The sequence below is a fragment of the Phocoena phocoena genome, chromosome 16 (genome assembly GCF_963924675.1).
Source record: "Phocoena phocoena chromosome 16, mPhoPho1.1, whole genome shotgun sequence".
Taxonomy (NCBI): domain Eukaryota; kingdom Metazoa; phylum Chordata; class Mammalia; order Artiodactyla; family Phocoenidae; genus Phocoena; species Phocoena phocoena.
In genome coordinates, this window is record NC_089234.1 from 81062499 (window position 1) to 81089366 (window position 26868).

Below are 26868 nucleotides of genomic sequence, written 5' to 3' on the forward strand. Positions count from 1 at the left end.
GTAAGGTTTTTATGTACTATAAAAGAAAGAATTGTACTCATCAGCATAGCACAAATTCTAATAATAAGAGATACTTCTGTTTAAACTTAAAAGTCGTTAATGCAGTAATGCCCATTTGCCCTCCCTCCGCCCCGCGCCCCGGCCAGATCCACTTCTCAGGAGCAGTTCCAGCAGTTTGAGCTCAAGTGCCTGAATGTGGACCCTGAAATGAGCCTTGATTAACTTAGTCGACTAGGTAGCCAAACATTTTTTCACGAGGGTTTAAACTCCGCAAGATTTCACAGGATTTAAAAATGGTAAAAAAAAAAAAAAAAATCATCGAATTTCAGTACGTTTAAATTTGGCTCAAACGGGGCACAGGGGCTTGGACTGACCGCAGGAATACTTAGTTTTGTTTTTAACAATTTCGGGCCTTCCTGATATACAGGCTGAATTGGCGTAATGGAAAAACGAGCCTTGGAATCCTAGAGTCTGGCTTCTGGGTTCCGTCCCAGTTCTGCGTGACCTTGGGCAAGTTACTTTACTTCTCTGAATTTCCGTTTCCTCCGATGCAACACGACGGTGGCAGCAGCCACCTTGCAACGTAGTCTAGAGCGCGCCTGGAACACACCCAGTCGGCCGCGCACAAACAGCAGCCATATTAAGGCCGCCCAGCTCCGCGGCGACCTCGCGGCCGCGCTCTGCCCAGCAGGTGTCGGTACCGCCCGGGGCGCGGGCCCGGCGGCGACGGCGCGGCCCCTCCCTTCCGCCGCTCTCGGGCCTGCCCCTCGGCGTTCCCGGGCGGGCCGCGGCAGCGTCCCGGGCCCGCCCCGGACGCAGTTGGCGTGGGCGCCGAGGGCGCCAGACCGGGCTCCGAGGCCCAGCCGGCCGAGTGCGGGAGAGCGGAGGCGGCCCGGGCGCCGCCCGCGCCCGAGCGCGAGCGCGCGGCCACCGCCCCCTCGGCCCACCCCTCGCCCTGCCCCGCCCCCCGCCCTCGCGCGCCGCCCGCCCGGGTCGCCGCGGGGCCGTGGTGTACGTGCCGAGCGCGCAGAGCGAGTGGCGCCCGCACGCCCTGCGCTGCTCCGCGGCCCGAGCTGGCCCGCCTGGGACGCTGAGGCGGCGGCGGCGGCCGAGGCGGCGGGTCTCGCGCGCCGGGCCTGCGTGCCCGAGCGGAGGTCGCCGTCCGCCGCGCAGGCCGCGCTCCCTCAGCCCTCGGCGGCGATGAGGCGTTGAGGCGGCGGCCGGCGCCGCGCGGCGGGACCGGAGGACGAGGAAGCGGCCCGGCCGAGGGCGCGGGGCGCTGGCCTCCCGAGGCGAGGGGCGGCGGGTGCATGGCGCAGTGACGGCCCTTAGCCGCTCCTCCCGCTCCCCGGCCCCAGGCGAGGCCGTCCGGCCGCCACCCCTCCTGCTCGGCCGCCGCCGCCGCCGCCGCCATGGCCAATGACAGCGGCGGGCCCGGCGGGCCGAGCCCGAGCGAGCGAGACCGGCAGTACTGCGAGCTGTGCGGGAAGATGGAGAACCTGCTGCGCTGCAGCCGCTGCCGTAGCTCCTTCTACTGCAGCAAGGAGCACCAGCGCCAGGACTGGAAGAAGCACAAGCTCGTGTGCCAGGGCGGCGAGGGCGCCCTCGCCCCGGGCGCGGGCCAGCCCCAGCATCCCGGCCCCGCGCCGCTTCCCAGGGCCGCCGGGGCAGGGGCCAGGAAGGCGGCGCCGCGCCGGGACAGAGCCGTCGCCGAGGCCGCGGGCCCGCGGGCCGCCGGAGACGCGGCGATGGCGAAGGCGAAGGCCAAGCCGGCGGCCGACCCCGTGGTGGCCGCGTCCCCGCCTCGCGCGGCGCCCGGCGGCCAGGGCTCGGCGGCGGCGGCGGCGGCCGCCGCCGAGGCGGAGCCCGCGAAGGAGGAGCCGCTGGCCCGCTCGTCGCTGTACCAGGAGAAGGCGAACCTGTACCCGCCGAGCAGCGCGCCGGGCGAGGCGCTGAGCCACGGCGGGGGCCTGCGGCCCAACGGGCAGACGAAGCCGCTGCCGGCGCTGAAGCTGGCGCTGGAGTACATCGTGCCCTGCATGAACAAGCACGGCATCTGCGTGGTGGACGACTTCCTGGGCAAGGAGACCGGGCAGCAGATCGGCGACGAGGTGCGCGCCCTGCACGACACCGGCAAGTTCACGGACGGGCAGCTGGTCAGCCAGAAGAGCGACTCGTCCAAGGACATCCGAGGCGATAAGATCACCTGGATCGAGGGCAAGGAGCCCGGCTGCGAAACCATCGGGCTGCTCATGAGCAGCATGGACGACCTGATCCGCCACTGTAACGGGAAGCTGGGCAACTACAAGATCAATGGCCGGACGAAAGTAAGTGTGTGCCGGGAGTGGGCGCGGGGCGAGGGAACGCGGTGTCCGTGTGTAAAAGGGATTTCCTTCTTGTGCAGCACCCGGTGGAGCAAACGGACAGCATCCAGCTCCTGCCGGCTCACACACTTCTGCGTCTGATGGCAAGGTCTTCAGGCTAAACTTAGGCTCTTCCTTGAACTTTGCAGTTTTCTCTTTTCCCTTGCACAGTGAGTCGGGTCAAACCCCGCTGGAGCTCTAGGCGCCCGACGGGGATTATTAGAGTGCTACCCGAAGCAAGTGCTGGTTCTGCATCAGCCTTGTGTTTGCAGCGGCTCTTAAATTCCCCGTGGGCTTTGAACCACTCATCAGCTTCCGACTTCCACAGTCGAATGTTGTGTTCAGTGAGGAGCCTGCCAGCTGACCACAGAAAGGTACATGTAAAATAAGCATTTAGGCCGAAGGCTCCTTTCCTTACGTTCAGGAAGAGCCTGCCTGTTCCCCTCCCCCTCTTACAGTTCTCATCCCTCTCCCTTGTCCCTGCTGTTTTGAAACCCACTGCTAAACGGGGGAAGAAGTATTTCCGTTTTCAGACCGCTCAGTGTAGGTAGGTTACATTTTTAGCATAGGTTTCCTTTATTTGCTTTTGTTAGTGTAATCCCGCTGTTGAAAAAGAACTGTTTTGTAGCTTCCTGGAAAAAAAACAAAAACCCCATGGAATTGGCTCACTCTTAAGTCTCGGTTTGGTGAAATCTTTGTTTTCTCTTGACTATTGTAGTCGTTCCCCAACAGATTCTTCCGTGCCTACCTAGTCTGATCGCTCTTCCCTCCTCAGTATGGTATATGAGAGACTCTCCTTCTCTGTACTCTCTTGTGGTTCTTTTCCATTTCACTCCCCAGATCTTAATCTTTTCTTTGTATCCAGCTCCACTCCAGGCCACCCTACTCCACCCTCCTCCACCATCAATCTCTGTCTGATTTTGTGAGTTTGAGGAGATTGTTGAGGAGATTATCACACGTGGGTGTTTGTACACAGACACTGAATCTTCCCAGTAGTTCTTTTGTGTGTGTCAGACCATCTGTTTTGACAGTCATTATGTGTGACTCTCAGACTGCCCAAAAGGCCAGGCGTACGCAATGAGTAAAGTTCTAAACGGGAAAAGTTGGTGGGAAAAGACAATGTAAAGTCTAATTTATGCATTGCTGCTTCGTTGCTGGATGAAGGCGCGTGTCTTAATATCGTATGGTCGCCAAAAAAAAAAAAAAAGGTGAACACTTGCTTAACACTAAGCTGGAAGGAAAAAAGAGCCTGATTAAACGCCAGCTTCGGTCTTTAATGCAATTCTCATTTATATACATATATATTTTTAAATTTGTTATAGATCAAATCTGAATATAGCCATAAACCATAGAGGAAGGAAAGCTTGAAAAAGCTTGAAGGCATATTAATGTAACTGTACAAAACTGACCGAAGTATGTATATAGTTGGGGCACAAGCTTCAGGTGAAGAAGACAATGTCCTGAATCTTCCTTGCTCCGCTTTCCTTAGTTAATTTAGCTTTCCAGGTTAAGCTAAATCCTCTTCTCTCCTATCTTCCTGTTTTTAACTGCCCTTCTCAGGGAAGGGACAGCAGTCAGCCTAGCTCTTACCAAAGGGCCTCCTAATGGGGAGGCTGTTAGAGAATAGCCACCTCTTTCCTCAGGAGTGCCAGTGGTTGAAGGGCCGTTGAGGTTCTAGATCACCTGACTACACAGATCATGTGAAGGAAGGATGGATTTTAAACTCTCTAGATTTTGATCTTATGCTTACGTTAATTTTAGGGACACAATTTCAGGATCTGTGAATGGTCTTAGGGAATCCCTTTCGTTGTACTTCTTGGTTGAGAGAGGTTTTGGTAATCTTGTTTGATTGTGTAGTTTAAGCATTCCTCAAAGAAACTAAAGATGCTTGCTTTGGGGGAATGGAAAGGCAGTCAGATTACCAGCCACCATATACTGGGCAGCCTCAGTGTGCTAGGCACCAGGTTAGGCTCAATACAGACATGGTCACAGTAATTTTAATCCTGTGATATCGGTAGCATTATTCTTACTGTACATTTGAGGATATTTTAGCTCCGACTTGGCTAAGGCCTACCACTTACGGTAACCTAGCTGGGATTCAAACTTAGGGTCATTCAGACATCAAGCCCTGTGCTTTTTCTACTACACTGGATATGGGTAGGGTATTAAATGAGAAGATGTGGATTACTTAGCACACTACCGGGACTTGATATACATATTTTGTTGACAGTGAGCCTTGTGTGTGAATAATTGTAGTTTATCTTTGGACTGTAGAAACTTCTTTTATTACAATGTTTGTTTCAGGTAGTGACTGAAAAGCCAGTGAAATTTATCTGCCTGGATCATGCTTGTACTCCTGAGAGAGGCGGAATATGGGTACTATGTGTGATCGCAGAGAGGGTCTTCAGTTAAGGGTTTTATTATCCTTTACGACATTGTAGTGATTTTAAAAGGAACTTGCCTCAAATGTGTGGTATTTTTCTCACATAGATTTTCACAGCAACTCTGTAAAATATTTAGGGTGTTGGTGTATTGTCCCTGTTTACAGATGAGGAAAGTGAGCCTCAGGAAAGGTCGCTTGTTGGAAATCCTGCAGCGTGCCAGGACTTAAATTCAGGCTTTCAGACCGAGATTTGATGTTCTTCATTTACACTGTCTATTCTGTTTGGTCTTTGTGCATGTCAGGGCCTGATAATCAGATGATATATAATTTACAATTGGCTGTGGCTCGTTCAGTGTATTCTTGGATTTCTCCCAGATTTCTGCTGCCAGCACGCTTATCTGGCCACTGTTTGTCCAGCTACTTTAAAAGAGGAACTACAAGGGAAAGATGAAGAAATACAGGAAAAAAACAGGAACATGACTGTGGCCACTGAGCTCCAGTTTCCACTTTCTCTGGTCCTTTTTTGGGATTTTCCCCCTTTTTGCCCTTAAACTGCCCTTTGATCCTTTATCCTTTCTCACACCCTTTCTTCCATCAAGAAGACTTGCAGCGATGTCCGAGAGGAAGGAGTCACGGCCTGCTGATTTGTGAGGAGTAGCTTTGTGTGGGCTGTAAGAAATCATAGGTGCCTTTACTTGGGGTAGAGGAAGAAGAATGCAGAGGAGTGCAGATCCTGGGAAAATGTGCAGCTGTTCAGTTGGAGTTTCTTTTTTTAAAATTTATTTGTTTTATTTATTTTTGGCTGCGTTGGTTCTTCGTTGCTGCGTGCGGGGGAGCGGGGGCTACTCTTCGTTGCGGTGCGCGGGCTTCTCACTGCGGTGGCTTCTCTTGTTGCAGAGCACAGGCTCTAGGCGCACGGGCTTCAGTAGTTGTGGCACGTGGGCTCAGTAGTTGTGGCTCGCGGGCTCTAGAGCGTAGGCTCAGTAGTTGTGGCGCACGGGCTTGGTCGCTCTGGCATGTGGGATCTTCCCGGACCGGGGCTCGAACGCGTGTCCCCTGCATTGGCAGGCGGATTCTTAACCACCGCGCCACCAGGGAAGCCCTCAGTTGGAGTTTCTTAACCACTCTGAAGGAAAACGTTTGCCTGTTACAATAAAACTAGTAGAATCATATACATGTTTTTGGAATTTTGTCTAAAACTTACTCTGTTCAGTTAAAATGTACATAAAGAGAAGGAGCGATAAAATAAGACCAATAAGCAGCAGATTCTATTCCTGAGATTTTTCACCAGTCCCACAGTTAATTGGGCAGCTCTAGCTGATTATGGCTTTTAGAGCAAAGGGTAGGATAAGGAAAGACCTGATCCTTTATTATCACTGCCATAGAGATGTGGTGTCAGTCCTCTTAGATGTTACAAACAAAACCAAACGAAACTGCCTTCTCAGTCTACTTCTGCCACTTTCTCTATACTCTTGGCTCCTAGGATGTACTAATTGAAGCAGCTTGTTTAATGTTTTAATAGCTACGTCAGAGTTCGAGATCAAAGTCAATTATTCTGTATTCAGAAAGGCTGAAAATATTACAACTTCCATAGTAGCAGTTTTGTATAGTGCTTTACTGTTTTAAAAGAGAAGCAAGTGGACTGAAAGAGTAGTCTTAATAGGTTGTGACAACCAAGTTCAACTTCATAGGAAAACATTTTGTACGGTGAATTAGTGTACGTGTAGTTTACATATATGGTAACTTCTTTAATTCTAAAGGAATTTTAGTTTAAATTAACAGGTTGTTGGTTTTTCAAAAATGTTTATAGCTCTTCCCTTATCTACCGCCTAATAAGCCACAAAAATTTCTTGCAAAACCTTAGTCACACAGGAGGAGAGCATCTGAACGTAGAAGGATAGTGGACTTTGTCCTGCTGTGAAACCTGGCTTGGATTCTGGATCTGCCACTGTTTCCGTGTCCTTGAGCCAGTTGCTTAAGCTTTCTGAGCCTCAGTTATTCCATTTGGAAAATGGTGTTAAACGATGCCTGCCTTTTCTGTCTCTCAGGCTTGCTGTGACGAATGTATATAATCTTGCATGTAAAGGCACTTTTTAAATTGTAAAGCACTATGCAAAAGTGTCCTTAACTTATTCTTCTCATTTAGAAAATTTTCTACTTTTCTGATTTCTTTCTTTAAAAGAGTCCTGTGCTTTTCCTCTTTAATAAGCTAGAGGAAAAAAGACTTTAGAATGATCACCCATTTTTGACTACACACATACACACACACACACACACACACACACACACACTTTTTTTTTTTTTTTAACAGAGGAAATAAGTCCCAGAGAGGTTAAGTGCCTTGTTCAAGGTCAGAGAGCTGGGTAGTGATTTACTTCATTCTTATATCTGCACCTTAATGCTGCAGCTCGTGTAAAAATCACGTGTTCCCACTTAACTAATTTTGGTGTCTTTTATGCCATTTTTGAGGCTACACTTGAACATTATGACTTCCTTTTCTTCTCCCTTTTACTCCTGTCACTCTACAGTTTGGCTTATCTGACATTCTAGTTTAAATTTTCCTCCTTTCGATAATTCCTCCCTAATTTCCCTAGATGGTCTTTATTTACCTCCTTTTTTCCTCTGTTGTTGAAACCATTTTCCCTGAAGCAGGCCCACTCTCTCTTATTTCCTTAGTTGGAACTGTCTTTCTGCTCTGTGTTTCTGATTTAAATGTTTATTTTCTGTTTTCCTTTCCCCCCTTTCCCCCATCAGGCATGAAGTCTGTCTTTGTTCATCTTCTAGCATGTTCTCTGAAGCCTGTGCCTTCCCAGTATGCTTTTGGATTGATGTTATCAGCTTAGTTGTTTTTATTTAATTTTTCTCTTTAGGCTTTTAAAGCAGCACCAAATGTTTCAGTCTCCCTTTCATTTGCACACATTCTTGATCAGTGTTTCATAGATGCATTTTAGTGCTGCATTTGCGTTCTACCTCCTTTTCCACTGTGCCCTTGTTTCTGCACCTGAAACATTGTTTGTGACCACAGGATGGCATTCAGATGATTATTTGAACCATATTCATGGCTTGTCTTTGACTCTTTCTGTTCCAGCTCAAAACTTTGTATTCTAAAGAACAAAACAAAGAAACAACCAGAAAAGCTGACAGATGATTAAGCAAAGTCTTACCTTAAAATGGTTTATTTCACACCTGTATTTCTTAGCCCAGACTCTGAATTGTTCTGCCATCTTTATTGGAATGTTTTGTGCTTCATTATCACATTTTTCCAGAACCAAGTCACAGTTTTATTTCTGAAGAGCTTGGATAGTATCTGTACCCTCTGTCTGTTTGCTCGCTGAAATCACCGGAAAGTTTTCTTGGGTTTGGATTTCTCGTTTTCTTTATTCAGTGCCCCAAACCCCGTTTCTTCATCAAAGCAAAATGCATGCACTCTTGGCCTCTCCTTACCGTGTTCTCTGAGTCTTGTTTTGATAGTCTTTTCATTCGTTCGTTGATGCAACAAATGACATGAAGTGAGTACTTGGCATGCACAGGTACTGTCCTAGGAGCTAGGAATACCTGAACAACGAGAACAGAAATGCCCCCATTCTCATGGAGCCTAACTTCCACTTGAGGCAGGTGGGGGGCGGGGAGAGACAGTTAATAAAGAGATGTATGAGTAAGTGCATGACACATGAGGTGGTAAATATTAAGACAAAAATATAAACAAGGTAAGGACAGAGTGACCAGGGGGTTTTCTTTTACACAGGATTGGTAAAGTAATAACGATATTTATGTAGAGGCTTGAATGAAGTGAGGGCCTGGGTAATAGAGGTACGTGGGAGAAGAACACTCCAAGTAGAGGTATCAGATAGCACACATAGCGGCCCTGACGTGGGATGTGCTTGGTGTGTTCAGAACCCAGCAAGGAGGAGGTCACTGCGTCTCTAGTGGAGCAGAGGGGAGGGACTGAGCGAGAGTGGTAGGCGATGGGGTCAGTAAAGCAGGGGTGGGGATGTGAGGTCAGTTCATGTAGGATTTCGCCTGTGAGCCGCGGCAGGAGCCCTGGGTTGTATCCTAGGTGACACAGGAGGCCCCTGGAGAGCTTGTTCTAGGAGATCTCTGTGGCTGCTGTGTGGGAGCAAGGGTGGAAGCAGGGGCACCAGGTAGGAAGTTCTTCCAGCAGCCTTGGCCCTGGGAGGTGGTGGCTCACGTTAGAGCAGTAGCTGCAGACCTGTGGAGAACTAGTTGGATTCTGGATATATTTTGAAAGTAGAGTCAGTGAGATTTGCCGATGGATTAGTCGGAGGAATGCGAGAAAGGAAGGAGTTGAGAATGTCTCTTGGTTTTTGGCTTGAGCGACTGGAAGGAGATAATTATTATTTCATCTTGCTCCAGCCCTCCTGCTTTTCTCCTCTGGCCCCGCTCTTTCAGTTTCCATTTAGAGCAGATTGTTGACACTTATTTCGCAGCTCAATCCAGAAGAGAGAAGTTCCATGCTCTGCTTGTCCACATTCCTTCAAATTGGCTGTGCTTGCTGCTACTGCTGTTGACCTCGCAGCGCCATCCTTTCTTCTCCAGAGGCTTCACGGCTTCTTTGCACAGTATGCTCTCATCAGCTCTGCCCCTGGGGCTGCCTGCAGGAGTTACTGCAGGACATCTTGCTGAACTTCTGGTGCTGTCAACAAGTAGGTCTGTGCTCTCTTACATGAACTGCTCACTTAAGATGGCTTGTAGATACAAATCCATGTAAAAAGAATTACACAGATTCTGAAATTTAGGGAAACACTGGAGAAAATTGAATGGTTCAACATGAGAGACAAGCATAGATTTAGATTAAATTTCAAAATAAAATTAGAAATAGAACATCTTTGTTTAAACATGCTGTTGGAAGTTAAAGCTATTGTAGAAAATTGAGAAGAGGTAGAATGACCATAAAATATCAAAAATAATTCCTGACATATAGAGATGCAAACAACTCTGTGATAGCTTAGTAGGAAAAGAAGGGGGAAGTGTATGATACTTTAGGGATCTGAAAAGATGGCAGAGAAATACAGCTCTCATCCACTTGATGCGGAGCCTGACCCTGGAATTAGAAATAAAAGTACCACCTATCAGATGGGAAGTGATAGGGTTAAAATTATAATATAGTGCCCAGGCCTTTTAAGCATAGGAAACCTTGCTTTTGACTTTAGGGTAAGGGAGGGTCACAAAAGTATGGGTAAACATGAAAATACTCTATATGAAATGATTTAAAAAAATTAAAACCTGAAAGGTCAAACTTGAGCTATAGAATTGAGGAACCTTATAATCTCAACTTAATGCAAACAACATCAGTTTCAGCCTGATTTTTGTATACATGGGAAATGTCAGATCTGGCCAGTTAATTGAAAGAGTCTAATCAGGAGTTTGGGGTATGAAAAGATTGACCGCATCTGAATTTTTTCTCATTAATATTGGTACTCTCATCTGTAGATGGTAACTAGAGGTTCTGAGTCCATAGTTTTGTCAGTAATTATCCTTTATTCTATCTCTAGGCATTTTTTACCTTCTGTTATGTCTTCCACTGACTTCTGTTAGCATTACTTCTCCGAAATACAGCCTTGAAAGTTACTTTTTAATTAGAAAATTGCGTGATTTCCCCCCACAGGCCAGGTCTTCGTGCTGCTTCAGTAGCACTATTGACCACCCCACCTCTAGAATCTTTGATCACTCATTTACTAGCCTGGATCTGAGCCTTTCAAGTGTTGTTTTCTCAGTATATTTTTCAGAGTTTTCTTTATTTTCTCAGCTTCTAACTGTGGTTTTTTCTTGAAGCTCAGTTCTTAGCTTGCTGCTCAGCACTGTGAGAAGACACATGTAGGGGGAACTTGAATCATCTATATTTCTAGACTTTTCTTCTCAGCTTATATTAGTTATCTGTTGCTGTGTAACAATGTAACAAGTTGTACCAAAACGTAGTGACTTAAAATAACACCCATTTATTATTTCAGTTTCTGTAGATCGGGAACCTGGACACAGCCTAGCGGCATCTTCTGCTTCGCTGCCTCTCACAAGGCTGCAGTCAAGGCGTCAGCCAGGGTCGGTGGTCTCCTCCAGAGGCTCACATGGGGAAGGATCTGCTTCTAGGCTCACTCAGTGGCTATCAGCAGCGTTCAGTTTCACGTGGGTTGTTGGACTGAGGACCTCAGTTCCTTGCCATGTGGGCCTCTCCAACACAGCAGCTTGCTTCATCGAAGTATGCAAATCAGAAAGGCAGTAAAGAATCCTCTATCGAGACTGAAGTCCCAGACTTTTGTAACTTAACCATAGATGTGACATCCCATCACCTGTGCTGTATTTTTTTGGTTAGATAAAGTCACTAGGGTCATTTCACACTCAAGGGGAAGTAATTACACAGGGGTGTGAATACCATTTCTTAAATTGCTTCTTCCTTTATAGTGTTTGCCCCTGAAGTGATACTGGGTTTTTTTTTTAATTTATTTATTTTTATTTTATTTATTTTTGGCTGTGTTGTGTCTTCGTTACTGCACGCCAGCTTTCTCTAGTTGTGGCGAGCGGGGGCTGCTCTTTGTTGTGGTGCGCTGCCTTCTTGTTGCAGCAGCGTCTCTTGTTGCGGAGCACGGGCTCTAGGCGCGGAGGCTTCAGGAGTTGTGGCATGCGGGCTCGGTAGCTGTGGCTCGCGGGCTCTAGGCGCACAGGCTCAGTAGTTGTGGCACGCGGGTTCAGTAGCTGTGGCTCGCAGGCTCTAGTTGCTCCGCGGCATGTGGGATCTTCCTGGACCAGGGCTCGAACCCGTGTGCCCTGCATTGGCAGGCGGATTCTCAACCACTGCGCCACCAGGGAAGCCCTAAAGTGATAGTTTTAATGGTCTGTGGTTTGTCTTCTCCTTTTGCTCTGGTCTATATCTTTTTCTCCCTGGGTGATCTTATGTGCTGGAGGAAGCACAAGTTCTTGAGCTAGTTTGCCGGTGTTCAAGCTCTTGTTTTGCTACTAATTGCTCTCTGATTTTAGGCAAATTTTCTAACAATTAAAGTATCACTTTCTCATCAGTATATTAGGAGTTAATAATGGCACCTAATTCAATAAGGTTTGTTCAGAGATAGGTGAGATACATGAGAAATGTCCAGCAGATTATCAGTGTTCATTTAATTTTAGCTGTAACTGTAATAGCAGGAGGAGGAGAAGGGGAGCAGCCGTGGCTTCAGCTGTTGGGCTTTGTTCAAGACGCCTTGACCGTCTCTGACCCCAGCATCTGGAAAGGACTGATGGCTCCGCTTGGATGTTCTACAAGTACTGCAAACCCAGCGTGGTTAAGACTGAAGTCTCCTCTTGGAGGGGATCAGGGTTGGTGGGGCTCTCTGATGGGAGAACGGGTTTAAAACTGAACCTGTTTGCAAAACCCATTTATTTTTTCAACAACTGTTTGCGGTGTCTGATATATGCCCGGATCAGTGCTAGGCACTGAGCGTACCACGATGCCCAGGTCAAGGTAATTCTCTCTGCCCTTCCCAAGTTTTATTGTCTGAGGGGAAGATAACACTGAACCTGCAGTTCCATGAGTGATGGATGTTCCTGAGATGTACTGGAGCCCATGGGAGCATGTTAGAGGAGACCTAGGTTGGTCTGCAAGCCAGGAAAGGTGTCCTTTTTTTTTTTTTTTTTTTTTTTTTTTGCGGTACGCGGGCCTCTCACTGTTGTGGCCTCTCCCGTTGCGGAGCACAGGCTCCGGACGCGCAGGCTCAGCGGCCATGGCTCACGGGCCCAGCCGCTCCGCGGCATGTGGGATCTTCCCGGACCGGGGCACGAACCCGCGTCCCCTGCATCCGCAGGCGGACTCTCAACCGCTGCGCCACCAGGGAAGCCCTCTAATTGAGATTTTTAATCACTTTATACCTGGACTGTTATACAATATTATTATTTAATTCATTCTCCATGTACCACCTACATCTAGTATAAATTTACTAACCCTTATAAAAATCTTACTCAAAAGTCTTCTGAGGTTTATTTAAAGGATACAATTTGATTCTTAGGCACTTAATGCTCCCCAGCTACTTAGGCCCACCCCACCTATCCACCCTTATTTGCTACCCCTCTTTGAAATACAGCCACTATTTCAGCCAGACTATTTTCTGCCTTTTTGCTTCGCTTCTCACTCCTCCCAACACGTCTGTGAGTTCTTTGACTGGTTTATGCTCCCAGGATTCAGATGTTATGCGTCCCTTAGCATCTAGCTTTTAAGTCCCATCCCCCGTATCTCCCTGAACTCTGAACCTCCATTGATCTCTCTTTTCTCAAAAATTTTGTATATCTTTTATTCCTGAAGTATCTTCTCCAGAAAGTTATAAGAGCAGGGGAGCTGTATTATATACTCTTTGGTCTTACACAAAGCACCTTTTGTTGTTCTGGTTATTTATTATTCATATGCTAACACTTAGTGAATTGCCCTCAACCAACCTGCCGCGTACCTCACCTCTGCTTCCCCTCTTTCTATCCATTTTCTAAAACTACAATAAGACTTTTTGAAAGTCTGTGAGCATTTTCATCCTATTGTGGTCAACTCTCCTTTCTATGCTTACTATGCTATTTCCAGTCCCTATTTTCCAGATAAAAATAACCCAGGCCAACATGGCCTAAACTATTTTTAACTCCAAGTACTGGGAGAAAGGTCTGAAAGTGAAATGAAGTTTTAGCCATTGCCTTGGCCCACGGTCGGTTGGTAGGTTACGCATTGTGGTAGAAGCCTGCACATCCATGAATCTCGAGGGCAGAGTGCGTGTATGTCTTACCTCCCTCATCCCCACCAGTGAGAATCCCCAGGGAACATGTGTCACTTCAAAACAAAGGTGCATAATAGACACGATGTTGAAAGTGACCTCTTACATACTCTTCTCTGTGACCCAGGAGAGAAGCTTGTGCCTAGCAAGCTGACACAAAGCTCAGCGTTTTCTATACCATGGGATTGACGTGCAAAGTTAAAATTTTTCAAGAGCAAAATTATCATAGTTTTGATTTGGTTTTAGTATTTGGTGATTTAGTCAAAATTTTAGATCACATTGAAGGAGCTGTATTTACATTTACATTTTTATGTTTAAAAAGAATTTCACTTTCCAACTTTGCTTGATTTTGGTATTTAAAATGTGTTTTCATTCTCTGAGAACAGTTTTTTAGTTGGAGGAAAGTAGCTTGAGATTTAATATTTACCACAGATAATTTATGTGCAAAGAATGGGCGCAGTTTTGGGTTGTTACAGTCCAGAGTATTTGGAATCAGATTTCTTCAATGAAGAAAATTTTGGCTAAAAATCACATATGATAATAAAATAGCACCCCTCTCCCATAGCTTACACTTTTTGTTTCAAGGTAATTATATACACTTGTGGTTCATAACTTTGTTTTGCATCTGGACCCCTTTAGGAATCTAATTGTAGCCATGCACCTTCTCGCCCTAAAAATGAACATACATCCTTAAAAAACTACAAATAGAATTACCATATGACCCAGCAATCCCACTACTGGGCATATACCCTGAGAAAAGCAAAATTCAAAAAGAGTCATGTACCAAAATGTTCATTGCAGCTCTATTTACAACAGCACGGAGATGGAAACAACCTAAGCGCCCATCATCGGATGAATGGATAAAGAAGATGTGGCACATATACACAGTGGAATATTACTCAGCCTTAAAAAGAAATGAAATTGAGCTATTTGTCATGAGGTGGATAGACCTAGAGTCTGTCATACAGAGTGAAGTAAGTCAGAAAGAAAAAGACAAATACCGTATGCTAACACATATATATGGAATTTAAGGGAAAAAAATGTCATGAAGAACCTAGGGGTAAGACAGGAATAAAGACGCAGACCTACTGGAGAACGGACTTGAGGATATGGGGAGGGGGAAGGGTGAGTTTTGACAGGGCGAGAGAGAGTCATGGACATATACACACTAACAAATGTAGTAAGGTAGATAGCTGGGGGGAAGCAGCCGCAAGGCACAGGGATATTAGCTCGGTGCTTGCGGAGAGTGGGAGGGAGGGAGACGCAAGAGGGAAGACATATGGGAACATATGTATATGTATAGCTGATTCACTTTGTTATAAAGCAGAAACTAACACACCATTGTAAAGCAATTATACCCCAATAAAGATGTTTAAAAAAAAAAAAAAAATGAACATACATGCATGTTTTGCTTATACTAAAGCCCATCCATAGACCGTACAGTAAGAACCCCTGTTATGAGAAGAGTTCTAAGGAACAGAACAAAACTAAAAACATTTTGAGCTTTTCGTGTCTCCCCCTTTCCTTTCCGTGTCTGGTTACGGTTGAGTGAGGTTTCTACGTTTATTCAGTTGCTGTTCTTGCCCCGTGTCCACGGAACTCTGCTTTGAATTTTTCCCCCCATGATAGTAGTCAATTTAAGTTACGGAGACCCAGATAAAGGATATATATTATAACTTAAATCTAGTGGTGTAGGTGTGCAGACTTCTGAAAGATGTCTGCCTTGTACAAGCTGGCTATGTAACAAAACAAAGTTAACTGTTGTGTACCAGGATGGAAACCATGACCTTAGGGAGAATGCCTTCCCAGAGGGCACACCTCTGCAAGTACGTCTGCTAGGTTATCCTTGCTTTAGAATTCTGGATGTGCACTTTTGCCATAAAAGACGGAGATCCTTTATCACCAATAGATAACGCTGGACGCTGATTCTTTCTCTTCTCCCCTTTCCCGTTGCACCGTCTTGTTTCCTGCTCCCGCTGTACACGCTCATGCGTGCGTGTGTATTTTGCTTTTTTTTTGTTTTTAACTTGTAACTGACATTTCAGTAAGATTCATCTGAATTTTTAAAAAAATGAAAACCTTGGTAATAAGAGAACATCAGGGCTGGGGTGGGGAGCAGGGGGGGAGTGCCTTTAAAACAAAAATGAAACTAGAATTCATATTGGTTGGTTTTGTTTTTATTAAAAATAGTTGCTGTAACTGTTAGACATGAAGGATCTCTTGGTAGTTTTGGTAGAAAACATTTTTAATACGTGTAAGAATAATTTGTCCATCTTGCGCGTCTCAGGATCTGTGCTTTGGTGTCGCGTAATAACTGTGAGGTTGTTCTTTGATGTAAAGATTCTTGCAGATGTTTCTTTATCTCAGGAGTGTCTGGAGTCAGGGGCCATTGTTGACAGAAGCCAGGAGTGGGAGTAGGACCTGCTGGCAGTACTTCGGATGCGTGCGGTCGGCCTCTCCGAGCTCTGAGCACAACGCTCAGCGCTCCTCCCACTCTCCTCGGCTCTGCAATGGGGGTGACGTTGACCTGGTTAACAGAAGATGTGTTGAATAATTGATTATTGTAAGAAGCTTTTCAAAAAGGTGATTCTGGCTCTCATCAGTGCCCTTTCAAATCACTAGGCCTCGGCCCTGGCAGTCCTTAACTCTCCACCTTTGGCCCCGTTTGTTGTGTTGGTTAAGTTCAGTTTTAGATGAAGAATTCTTAACTTGCTTTTAACGCAATACCAGAACCTTATTTTTAATTAAGAGGAATCTGTTGTTGCTTAGGCAGTTGGTACATAGCCTTGGCACTGTGAAAAAAGAAACTGGTCAGTTGATAAGGGCACCTTGAACTGAATTTCAGAAGTTGTGTTACATCATGGGTAGTGAAATAACTCAGTCCGAGGGACACCCTGATCAAAGGCTCTTTCTCCCTCCATGTTCTCCCCTTTAGCGGAATCAAGTCAAATGGCAATAAATATTTTATTTATAATCATGAATTGAATTATTTAAGGTGCATTTAAAAAATTGAAACCTTTGGACGTTAATTACTTTTAAGAGCTAGTTGTGTATTCAGATGAGCTAGTACCTATAAAATGATCAGATCAAATCTCACACAAATGAGTTCATACTTATTTTATAGTTTTTATTGATATAAACATAGATTAGATTGTTTGGTGATTTGTTGATATTAGTATTTACCTTATTTGCCATGTAGGCTATAAGTTAATAGGCTTTTAAAACAAAATCTGAGAGGTTAATTCTTCCTTCCCTAAAGTAATGGGGCGGTGTTTGGGGTTAGCTACCGTTCAGTCATGCTTTATGTCTTTTTTACTCTTAGTAGTATCATCTTGTGGCTGTTACCATTTCATAGCATTCCTTTGGTGTCTGTACTGTTGAATTCAATTCATAATAATAATAGTTGTGATTCTAGTGAAAAATGCATTTTAAGAAGCTCACGTTGTCCTTGATATAAGAAATTGCTTGTAGCTTCCACATTTTTCCTAAAATTGGTCATTTTTAACAATTGAAACCAGTAAGATGTGAACTACTCTACTTACATATTATAGGAAGTAGCTTTTTTATGTTGACACTGGACAAAATTATTTTAGTTGTTTACAAAGAAAATAAAGCTTATTTGAAAATAAAGAATTGAGAGGAAAGCAAAGTTAAACTACATGTATCCCTGTATTTTTCTTACAGAAATATATGCTATCGAGATATGGAAGAGTAATTTCTTTGAATTATACAATACTTTTAATAATATAGATTATATACGTGGTAATTTTCGTGCTTGCTATCTTTTCAGCTTGGGAATTGCATGTATATGTTAACTGTAAAGATCTTACATATGGGAAGAGAGATTGCTCCTTTGTTTGTGACTTTATATGTTTTCTGATAATAAAAATAATCCCATGCTTCAAAATCCATGAAGCCAAAATTGACAGGATAGGAAGGGGCAATAGACAAATTAAAAATTACAGGTAGAGATTTCAGTACTTCGTTCCAGTAATTGTTAGAACGAAGCAGGCAGAAAATCAACAAGGGTGTATGAAAGATTTGAACACTGTCAACCAACTTGACCTAATTGACATCTGTTGAACGCTCCTCGAAATAACAGAATAAAATACACTTTTTGGAAGCACACATGGGGAATAGACCCTATGCTGAGCCATAAAACAGGTCTCAATGGACTTAAAGGACTGAAATCATTTAGAGGCTGTTCTCAGACCACAGTGGAATTAAATTAGAAGTAAATAATAGGAAGAAATCTTGCAAATCCCATATATGCAGAAATTGAAAAACACATTCCTAAATAATGTCAAGGAAGTAATAGAGGGCTTCCCTGGTGGCGCAGTGGTTGAAGAGTCCGCCTGCTGATGCAGGGGACACAGGTTCGTGCCCTGGTCCGGGAGGATCCCACATGCTGCGGAGCGGCTGGGCCTGTGAGCCATGGCTGCTGAGCCTGTGTGTCCGGAGCCTGTGCTCTGCAACGGGAGAGGCCACAACAGTGAGAGGCCCGTGTACTGCAAAAAAAAAAAAAAAAAAAAGAAGTAATAGATATAGATGTAGAGGTCAATGGGCAGGAATAAGAATCCGGAAATAGACCCACATTCAAAATATCAATTGATTTTTTGTTTTTGTTTGTTTACAAAGACTAAGCTAATTCATTGCAGGATAGTTTTTTATTTTATTTTTAAATAAATGGTTTTGGAATAGGTGGATATCTATATGGAAAAAGTAAACATGACCCGTACCTCACTTCATACAGAAGAAATTAATTCAGAGTGGATCACTGACCTAAATATAAGACCTAAAACCATAAACATTTTTTTTTTTTTTTTTTTTTTTTTGCGCTATGCGGGCCTCTCACTGCTGTGGCCTCTCCCGTTGCGGAGCACAGGGTCCGGACGCGCAGGCTCAGCAGCCATGGGTCATGGGCCAGCCACTCCGCGGCATGTGGGATCTTCCCAGACTGGGGCACGAACCCGCGTCCCCTGCATCGGCAGGCGGACTCTCAACCACTGCACCACCAGGGAAGCCCCATAAACATTTTTTTAAAAAAAGAAGAGAAAATTTTTATGATCTTAAGATAGGCAAAGATTTCTTAGGACCAAAAAAAAAAAAAAGGATGAACGATGAAGGAAAAAAAAAAAAAGACAAATTGGACCTTAAACATTAAAGCATTTTGCTTATTGAAAAACACCATTAAAAAAAAAGACCCTTTTAGGAGAAAATACTTGCAAAACATATCTGACAAAAGACTTTTATCTGGAATATAGAAAGCTTTCTTTTTTTTTTTTTTTTTTTTTTTTTTTTTGCGGTACGCGGGCCTCTCACTGCTGTGGCCTCTCTCGTTGTGGAGCACAGGCTCCGGACGCGCAGGCCCAGCGGCCACGGCTCACGGGCCCAGCCGCTCCGCGGCATGTGGGATCCTCCCGGACCGGGGCACGAACCCGCGTCCCCTGCATCGGCAGGCGGACTCTCAACCACCGCGCCACCAGGGAAGCCCTAGAAAGCTTTCTTATAACTCAATAATAAGAAGGGAAACAACCCAACAGAAAAAAGGGCAAAATATTTGAACAGATATTTCACAAAAGAAGATATGTGAATGACCCTGTACGTGAAAAGATTCTCAACATCATTGGTTATTAGGGAAATGAAAATTAAAAGCACAATGAAAAACCACCGTATATACACTAAAATGGCTAAAATTTAGCATACTGACAATACCACCTTTTGGGCAAGGATGTGGAACAACTGGAATCCTTACATGCTGATACATTCCTTCATCACTTGTGGGGATGCAGAGTCGTACGGTTACTTTGGGAAACAGGTCAGCCACTGCCCAGAAAGTTAAATACATATAGACTCATCATATGACCCTAAGTATCTTAAGTATTCTACTCCTAAGTATCTACTAAGAGAAATAAAAACATGTCCAGATAAAGACTTGAGTATTACTCATTTCCTCAAAAATAGGAAACAACCCAAATGTCCATCATCCGGTGACTAGATAAATAAAATATGGTACATCATACAGTGGGATACTCTTCAGCAATAAAATGAACTACTCTTTTATTCAACAATGTGAATGAATCTCAGAAGCATTGTGCTCAGTGAAAGAGTGTACCATAAATTATTCAGCTTCTTGTGTTGGAAGTTTGGGTTCTTTCTAATTTTTTGCTCTGACAAATAATTCTGCATCGGATATTCTTGAAGGTGAATCTTGTGCATTTTAGTAAGGTTTTTATGAGAAAAATTTCTTGAAGTAGAATTGCTGGGTTGAAGAATTTTATATACTTATATTGCTAACATTTACTCAATGCTTATTATGTACCAACCACTATTATAAGTACTCCTTCTACCCAGATTATCTTGTTTAGTTCTCACAACAACCATATGAGGGGTGGATACTGTTATCTTCCTCATTTTACAGTTGAGGAAACTGAGGCACAGATTTTTTTTTAAAAAACTTGTTCCAGATCACACAATTAGGGACTTACGGAGCTGGGGCACAAACCAGGATAGGCTGACTCCAGAGCTTGACCTCCTAGGTAAGACATGTGAAATATGTTTCTATCTATGCATGTTTTAGGACAATTTATTTACTTTTATGTTTCCTACTTGATCTTGTTCAATGCATTATAGAAATTTCTTAATTTTAAAACATTGGGGATAAGCCAGATATTTATCAAGAGAGTCTTTCTTTTTCCTTACTGAAATAATTTCAGAAATGCACTATTGGAATGTTGTTTAATGTCAACATAGACAAAGTCATACTCAAGAAAAATACAAACTGTTCACTTAAAGGAACAGTCTTTTGATAGTGTACAAATATAGTGTACAATTCTTTGAACAGGTTCGTTCTTTCACATAGATCATAAAAGGTATTGGTCAAGTAGTAAAGTTCATATTAACCTGTAACGATTTCCAAATAGGCTGTATATGCACAGTGTGTCGTAGTTCCTTTACGTGTGTAAGCTTTGCATTAGAATCACGTTAATGTCAGGGGCCCACTGTAGATCTTCTGAATCAGATTTTGAATCCCAGGAGAAGGCCAGACAACTTCTTAAAACTTAATAGAGATCCTAGTTCATATTTGGGTCTGAGAAAACTGGCATAAGGTGTATTCTTAATCGATAGGGATATAAAAAATGTGACATCTGATATCTCAGATACCCAAAGGACATTTATTAACTATCCTAAATACCTCTTAACAACCAATAAGTTGGCAAGGAAGAAATCTTTTATTAATGAAAACAGCTGGTTACATTTTCTTGATTATATGAATCCCATAAATTAATGCTCTCTCATCTTTCTTCCCCAAGGCTTCTATACAAGTAGGCGATACCATCTGCCTTCACTTGGTCATCACTTACTTATTCCTTAACCTACTTACAACATGATGTGTGCGTTCAAGTGCTGTTTTGAAGCTAATCTTTTGAAAGGTATTATTCCCCTGTTATAAGAGGACCTGTCCTTTTCTTTCTGCTGCCTTTTTTGTCCTGTCACTCTGTAGCACTTGATTGGAGGTAGTATGTTGTATTGGTGAAGAGTGCAGGATTCAGAGTCAGAATGCCTGGATCCTAAGCCTAGCTCTGCCATTGGCTAGTTGTGTGATGCTAGCAAGTTACCTGCCTTGTGTTCACATTTGTTTCACGGGATAAAAAGAGTACTTATGTCATGATTGTGGAGAGGACTAAATTGGCTAATGTATGACAAGCATTGTAGCTGGCATGTAGTAAACTAGCAGAATTCCCACTTGTTGTTATTCACCCCTCCCTTTTCCTTTCTCCTTCCTCAGCTAACGTGATACTGCACTGCCCTGGCTTTCTGTAATCTCTCAAACCATTCCTTCTCTGTTGGCTTCCTTTCTTCTAAGTGTAGGTATTTCCCTCCCTTTGGCATCAGCATTCTTCTCTTTACCCGTAATATGGAGATGGGCCACTGGCTTTGAGATCAAGCAGACCTGGTTTCAGTTCTAGCCCTGCTGCATGTTAGCTGAATGACCTCAGATTTTAACCTGAATCCTTTCCAAGCTCAGGTGTCTGATCTGTAAAATAGAGGCAGTTCCTTTTTTCCGGATTATTGGGAGGGTTAGAGATAACAGAATGCCCCGTATAGGGTCTGGCACTAGTTGCTGAGTGAATGGGATCCTCTGCTCCTGCTGTCATTTCTAGCTTGTGTCATCCACTTGTTCTCATCCAGTTCCGTATCTTCAGATACCATCACTAAACTGTTGATTCTTTTTTTTTTTAATGTGTATTTTATTTATTTATGTATTTATTTTAGGCTACGTTGGGTCTTCGTTGGTGCGCGTGCGCTTTCTTTAGTTGCGGCGAGCAAGGGCTACTCTTCGTTGCGGTGCACGGGCTTCTCATTGCAGTGGCTTCTCTTGTTGCGGAGCACGGGCTCTAGGCGCGTGGGCTTCAGTAATTGTGGCATGCGAGCTCAGTAGTTGTGGCTTGCGGGCTCTAGCACGCAGGCTCAGTAGTTGTGGCGCACGGGCTTAGTTGCTCCACGGCATGTGGGATCTTCCCGGACCAGGGATTGAACCCGTGTCCCCTGCATCGGCAGGTGGATTCTTATCCACTGGGCCACCGGGGAAGTCCCGAACTGTTTATTCTTAGTTCTGTTTCCCAAGTTGCATTTTCTTCTCTCCCTGTTAAGGTGCGCTTTCTCTATTTCTTACTGGTATTTTAGAGTTTTCATATCTGATATCAAATTAATCCTCTATCATCTTCCCTCTGAAACTTGCTCTTTACTGTGTGTTCCATTTTTTAATCCTTGCTCTTGACATCCTCCCAGCCATGGTACCTTAGCATTGGGTTGATTCATGCTGTCTTTCAGTCTGTCTCTGCTTCCTCTCTCAGCAAGGGTTCCATTCTCACCAACACTGAGGCTCAAACACCCATCTTTGGCTTTCAGTTCCCACTATCCTTTTTTGTGTACTTTCTCCTGATAGCCATGAATGTCATCTCCCTGCTTCCAGTATTCCTTGTTCTCCCTAGTCTATCCTTTACATTCAACTTTACATTCATCTTCCTAAAGTGGGGGGGGGGGGTGGTTAGTAGATTTTTCCCAAAGGGCTAAATGTTTTAGGCTTTGGAGGTCCAACATTCTTTGTTGTAGTTACTGAACTCTGCTGTTGTAACGGGAAAGCAGCCATAGCAATGTGTAAATGAATGAGCATGGCTGTGTTCCAATAAAACTTTATTTACAAAAACAGGAGGTGAGCTAGCTTTCGCCCACAGGTCAGGGTTTGCTGACTGCTGTCCTAAATGGCAGCTCAGATTATTGTCAGTGCTTGCTTATATGACTTCAGGCATTCTGTAGCTTGAAAAATGAGTCTGAATTCCTTAGCATAGTATTTGAGATCTGCCTCGAGTTAGCTTTATTTCCCTTGTCATATGTTGTTTATTCTAGCAAATGAAACTACCTCCTGTTCTTTGGACACGCCATACTTTATTAGGGCATCTCATGGTTCTTTTGTTGGTTAAGGTTTTAGAGTAAGCACTCTGTGTATTCTTTTTAAATTTCCTCCCTCCCTCTCTTCCTTCTAAATTACCGCTTCTCATAGTATTTCTTGAAATCATTCCCTTTTTAAAATACTGACTGCCAGGTGGAACAGCTTTCCTAGCACCCCGCTTTCCTATTCTTATCTAAAGTATTTTGGATTTAAGTGTTTTACTTCTCACCATTTGGAGAAGCAAATATGATGCAATTCCAAGGTTCCAGAAATATTAATTCTCATACCAGTTGCTCTGAATGGTAGTTCCTAACACTTTCTTAGCCATTCTGGACACCTGTGTGAGTGTTGCAGTGGTACATGGAAGTTCTTTGGGAAAATAGCTTTAGGTCTGATGGGCTTAGTGACAGTTTCTTCAGAACCTGTTTTGACCTCTGTATAGTAGTATTCTATTTCTCCTATCTCATCTCAGCCTTTCCGATCTCGCTGAGTGTTGAAGGAACATCTCTATTTTATTTTTTTCTTAAACATTTTTTTTTAAATTTACAACTTCCAGAGAAGTTGCAATATTATTACAAAGAATTCCTGAATGCTCTGCATCCAGATTTCCCAAATGTTAACATTTTAGTGCATTTGCTTCATTTTATTCCTGTCTCTCAATAAGTGTTCTGAAATATTTGAAAATAAATTACAAGCATGACACCCGTTACCACTAGCTACCTTAGTACATTGTTTTATATAATCACACAATAATCAAAATCAGAAAATTAACACTGATAATTCTGTTATCTAATATACAGATCTTATCCTGATATGGCAAGTTATTCCGATAATGTCTTTTATAACAAATGAAAATCTTGGGTCATACATTGCATTCAGTTATCATGTCTCTTAAGTTTCCATTAATCTGAACCAGTTCCTCAGATCTCCTGTGTTTTATGACACCTACATTTTTGAAGCGTACAGGCCAATTATTTTGTAGAATGTCCTTGAGTTTGGGTTTGTCTGACATTGTTTAACCATTAGATTAGGGTTATTTGACTTTGTCAGGAATATCGCTCAGGCGTTGCTGTGTCCTTCTCAGTGCCTCTAACCAGGAAGCACACGATGTTGATTTGTCCCTTTACTGAAGAAAATCTCTGTTGGATGCTGTATATCTTCCTTAGGGCTTGGGGGCATTCTGTATCAACCTGGTGGACACGTGAGCCCCTTGGAGCTCCCTTATGAGCCCTTGGAGCTCTTCCTAGCAACATTGTAATTCCTTAAGTTAATAATTTTTAGTACTTTCTCTAGGCGTGTGCTGGGGATGTAAAGACAAGTAAAACACAATCCTAGCCTTAACAGTACTCGTGGTGTAATGCAGGGGTCAGCAGACTTTTCCCCAAAGGGCCAGATAGTAGTTATTTTAGACTTTGTGGGCTACGTGGTCTCTGTTGCAACTACTCGAATCTGCCATAACATCAGTGGCTAACCATGGAATAGAATGTAAAATTGAAATGACTATTTAAGATAAAACTGAGCCTTGCAAGAAATGTCGTGTTTATAGCGAGCTTCTTAGATGTGTATCTGCAGACCCTTCTACTGTTTGCTGGAAAACTTTGAAAAGCACTGCTAGGTGTTTGGAGCCATTGAAGGATTAGAGGAAGGCAGGGACATCAGATTTTGATTTTAGAAAGTTAACTTGGATGGAGTACAGAGAATGGTTTGGAGCAGGGCATGGCAGTCCTGGAGGCAGAGAGAGGGGTCAGGAGGCTGTTACTAGGAATCCAAGGAAAAGATAAGGACCTCTTTTAAGATAGAAGTACTAGCGCTGTAGAGATCCAGGCATACATAGCAAGGGATATTTGATCTGATTGATTGTATAGGGCAAGGGAAGTGGAGAAGGGTAAGTCGAGGATGATTTCTAAGCTTCTCTAGGGAAATTGACCAAGGTTGCCACTTGGTAAAGGAAAGAATATATGAAGAACAGCAACTTGAAGACCAGGGATGACAGGCAAATAAGTTGTTGTGGAATCGTTGAGTTTAATATGCCTGTGTATGTACAAGTGGAAATTGGTTTTATAGGTCTAAGGCTGCAGAGAGCCATCTGGACTATGATGGTCAGCATATAGGTCATAGCTGAAGCCACAGGATTGAGTGCCGTCACCTGGAGAAGGAATTTTACATAGCAACGGTAGTGCTGATTACAGAAGCCCTGTGGGAAGGAAAACTTCATCGGTGGAGAAAGGGCATGGGAGGAAAGCATATTGAAAGAAAAAGAAGGAAACCAAAGGACAGTGGTGTTTTAACCAAGGAGAATAGAGGTGCAAGAAGATCAATAGTATCAACCACAGCAGAGAGGGTTAATTAGGATTAGAACTTGAGACACATATTGCTTTTATTAAAAAGGTGGGGCGGGGCTTCCCTGGTGGCGCAGTGGTTGAGAGGCCGCCTGCTGATGCAGGGGACGCGGGTTCGTGCCCCGGTCCGGGAAGATCCCACATGCCGCGGAGCAGTGGGGCCCGTGAGTCATGGCTGCTGAGCCTGCGCGTCCAGAGCCTGTGCTCCACAACGGGAGAGGCCGCAACAGTGAGAGGCCCGCATACCGCAAAAAAAAAAAAGGTGGGGCGGGCATAGTTTGGGACTTTGCCCAAACTTTAATGGTATCTAGGAGTCATTTGAAGATCTTGTTAAAGTAGAGATTCTGAATCAGTAAGCCTGGGGTGAATTCCAAGATTCTGCATTTCCAACAACCTTCAGAGCAGCAATCGCTGCTATTCTGAGAACTACGTAGACCACCCACAGTTATCAAATTGTGCGTTAAGGCAGCCCTGGGCACTGTAGCAAACTCACAGGGGTGCCATGAATATTTTTTAAATTTCAAGGAAAATACAGCAACATCTCTTGGACACCACACCATTAGGTCACTGTATTCCTTTTGGTGATGTCATACCTTTGTGGAGCTGGGTTTTCAGTGCTTACTCTGATTTTTTGAGAAAAGCAAGTACCGGGCTTCCCTGGTGGCGCAGTTGTTGAGAGTCCGCCTGCCGATGCAGGGGACACGGGTTCGTGCCCCGGTCCGGGAAGATCCCACATGCCGCGGAGCGGCTGGGCCCGTGAGCCGTGGCCGCTGAGCCTGCGCGTCCGGAGCCTGTGCTCCACAACGGGAGAGGCCACAACAGTGAGAGGCTTGCGTACTGCAAAAAAAAAAAAAAAAAAAAAAAAAGCAAGTACTTCCTAAAAATCAGTGTGAAACAGAAATGAGGCTGATTCCAAGGTTTGAAAAGTTATGCAGTGCCCAACAGACGCTAAATTATTAGGATTTAAATACTTGCCAAGTGGTTTGGCCCATACGACTTAATAAAGTGAACAATCAGGTATTTCTTTTGGGCTAGGAGTGCCATGAAAAAATTACTGTGACACTAATTACTGTGTGAACCAAGAAAGTCTGGGAACCATTGGCATAACTGTTCTTCATAGAAACTTACCTGTGGAGCGAAGCGGCCGAGAAGATTGGATGGTAACTGAGAAAGGGCTTATTTTAAAGTAGAAAAGACAGGTATGTTACATGCTGGGGGCGGGAACAGCTGAGAGAGAAACAGATGTGAAGATATGGCAGATAAACGTGTTGACTTAGAGTGAAAGGTCTCTGAGGAGATGAGACAGGATGGAATCTAGACCCTGCTTTTCCAAACCTTGCAGCAAACCTGCAGCATTGGTTTGCTGGAAGAAGTGCAGAATCTCACATCCACTGCAGACCTCCTGAATCAGAATATGGATTGTCAGTAAGATTCCCAGGTGATTATACATGTGTGTTAAAATTTCAGAAGCACTGTATAGGCAGGGTTATCCCTCCATAGGAGAAAGAATGCCCCTTTTGTTTATTCCATCACTGTGTTGTGTAATATTGTACATGCCAGCCGTTCTGATTGAGGG

At 44.1% G+C, this 26868-nt stretch overlaps 1 protein-coding gene across 3 annotated transcripts in view; it reads left to right on the forward strand.

Annotated features, from left to right (window-relative positions):
• The first annotated feature begins 1297 nt into the window (after positions 1-1297).
• Positions 1298-26868, forward strand: part of EGLN1 (egl-9 family hypoxia inducible factor 1) — a 58186-nt gene continuing 32615 nt past the window's right edge. For 2 of the 3 annotated variants that reach the window (XM_065894066.1, XM_065894068.1), the window contains exon 1: positions 1413-2327. In XM_065894066.1, the coding sequence (XP_065750138.1) occupies positions 1413-2327 (915 nt within the window). Of the gene's footprint in view, positions 2328-26868 lie in introns of all 3 variants that reach the window. The other variant, XM_065894067.1, reaches the window with a different exon arrangement.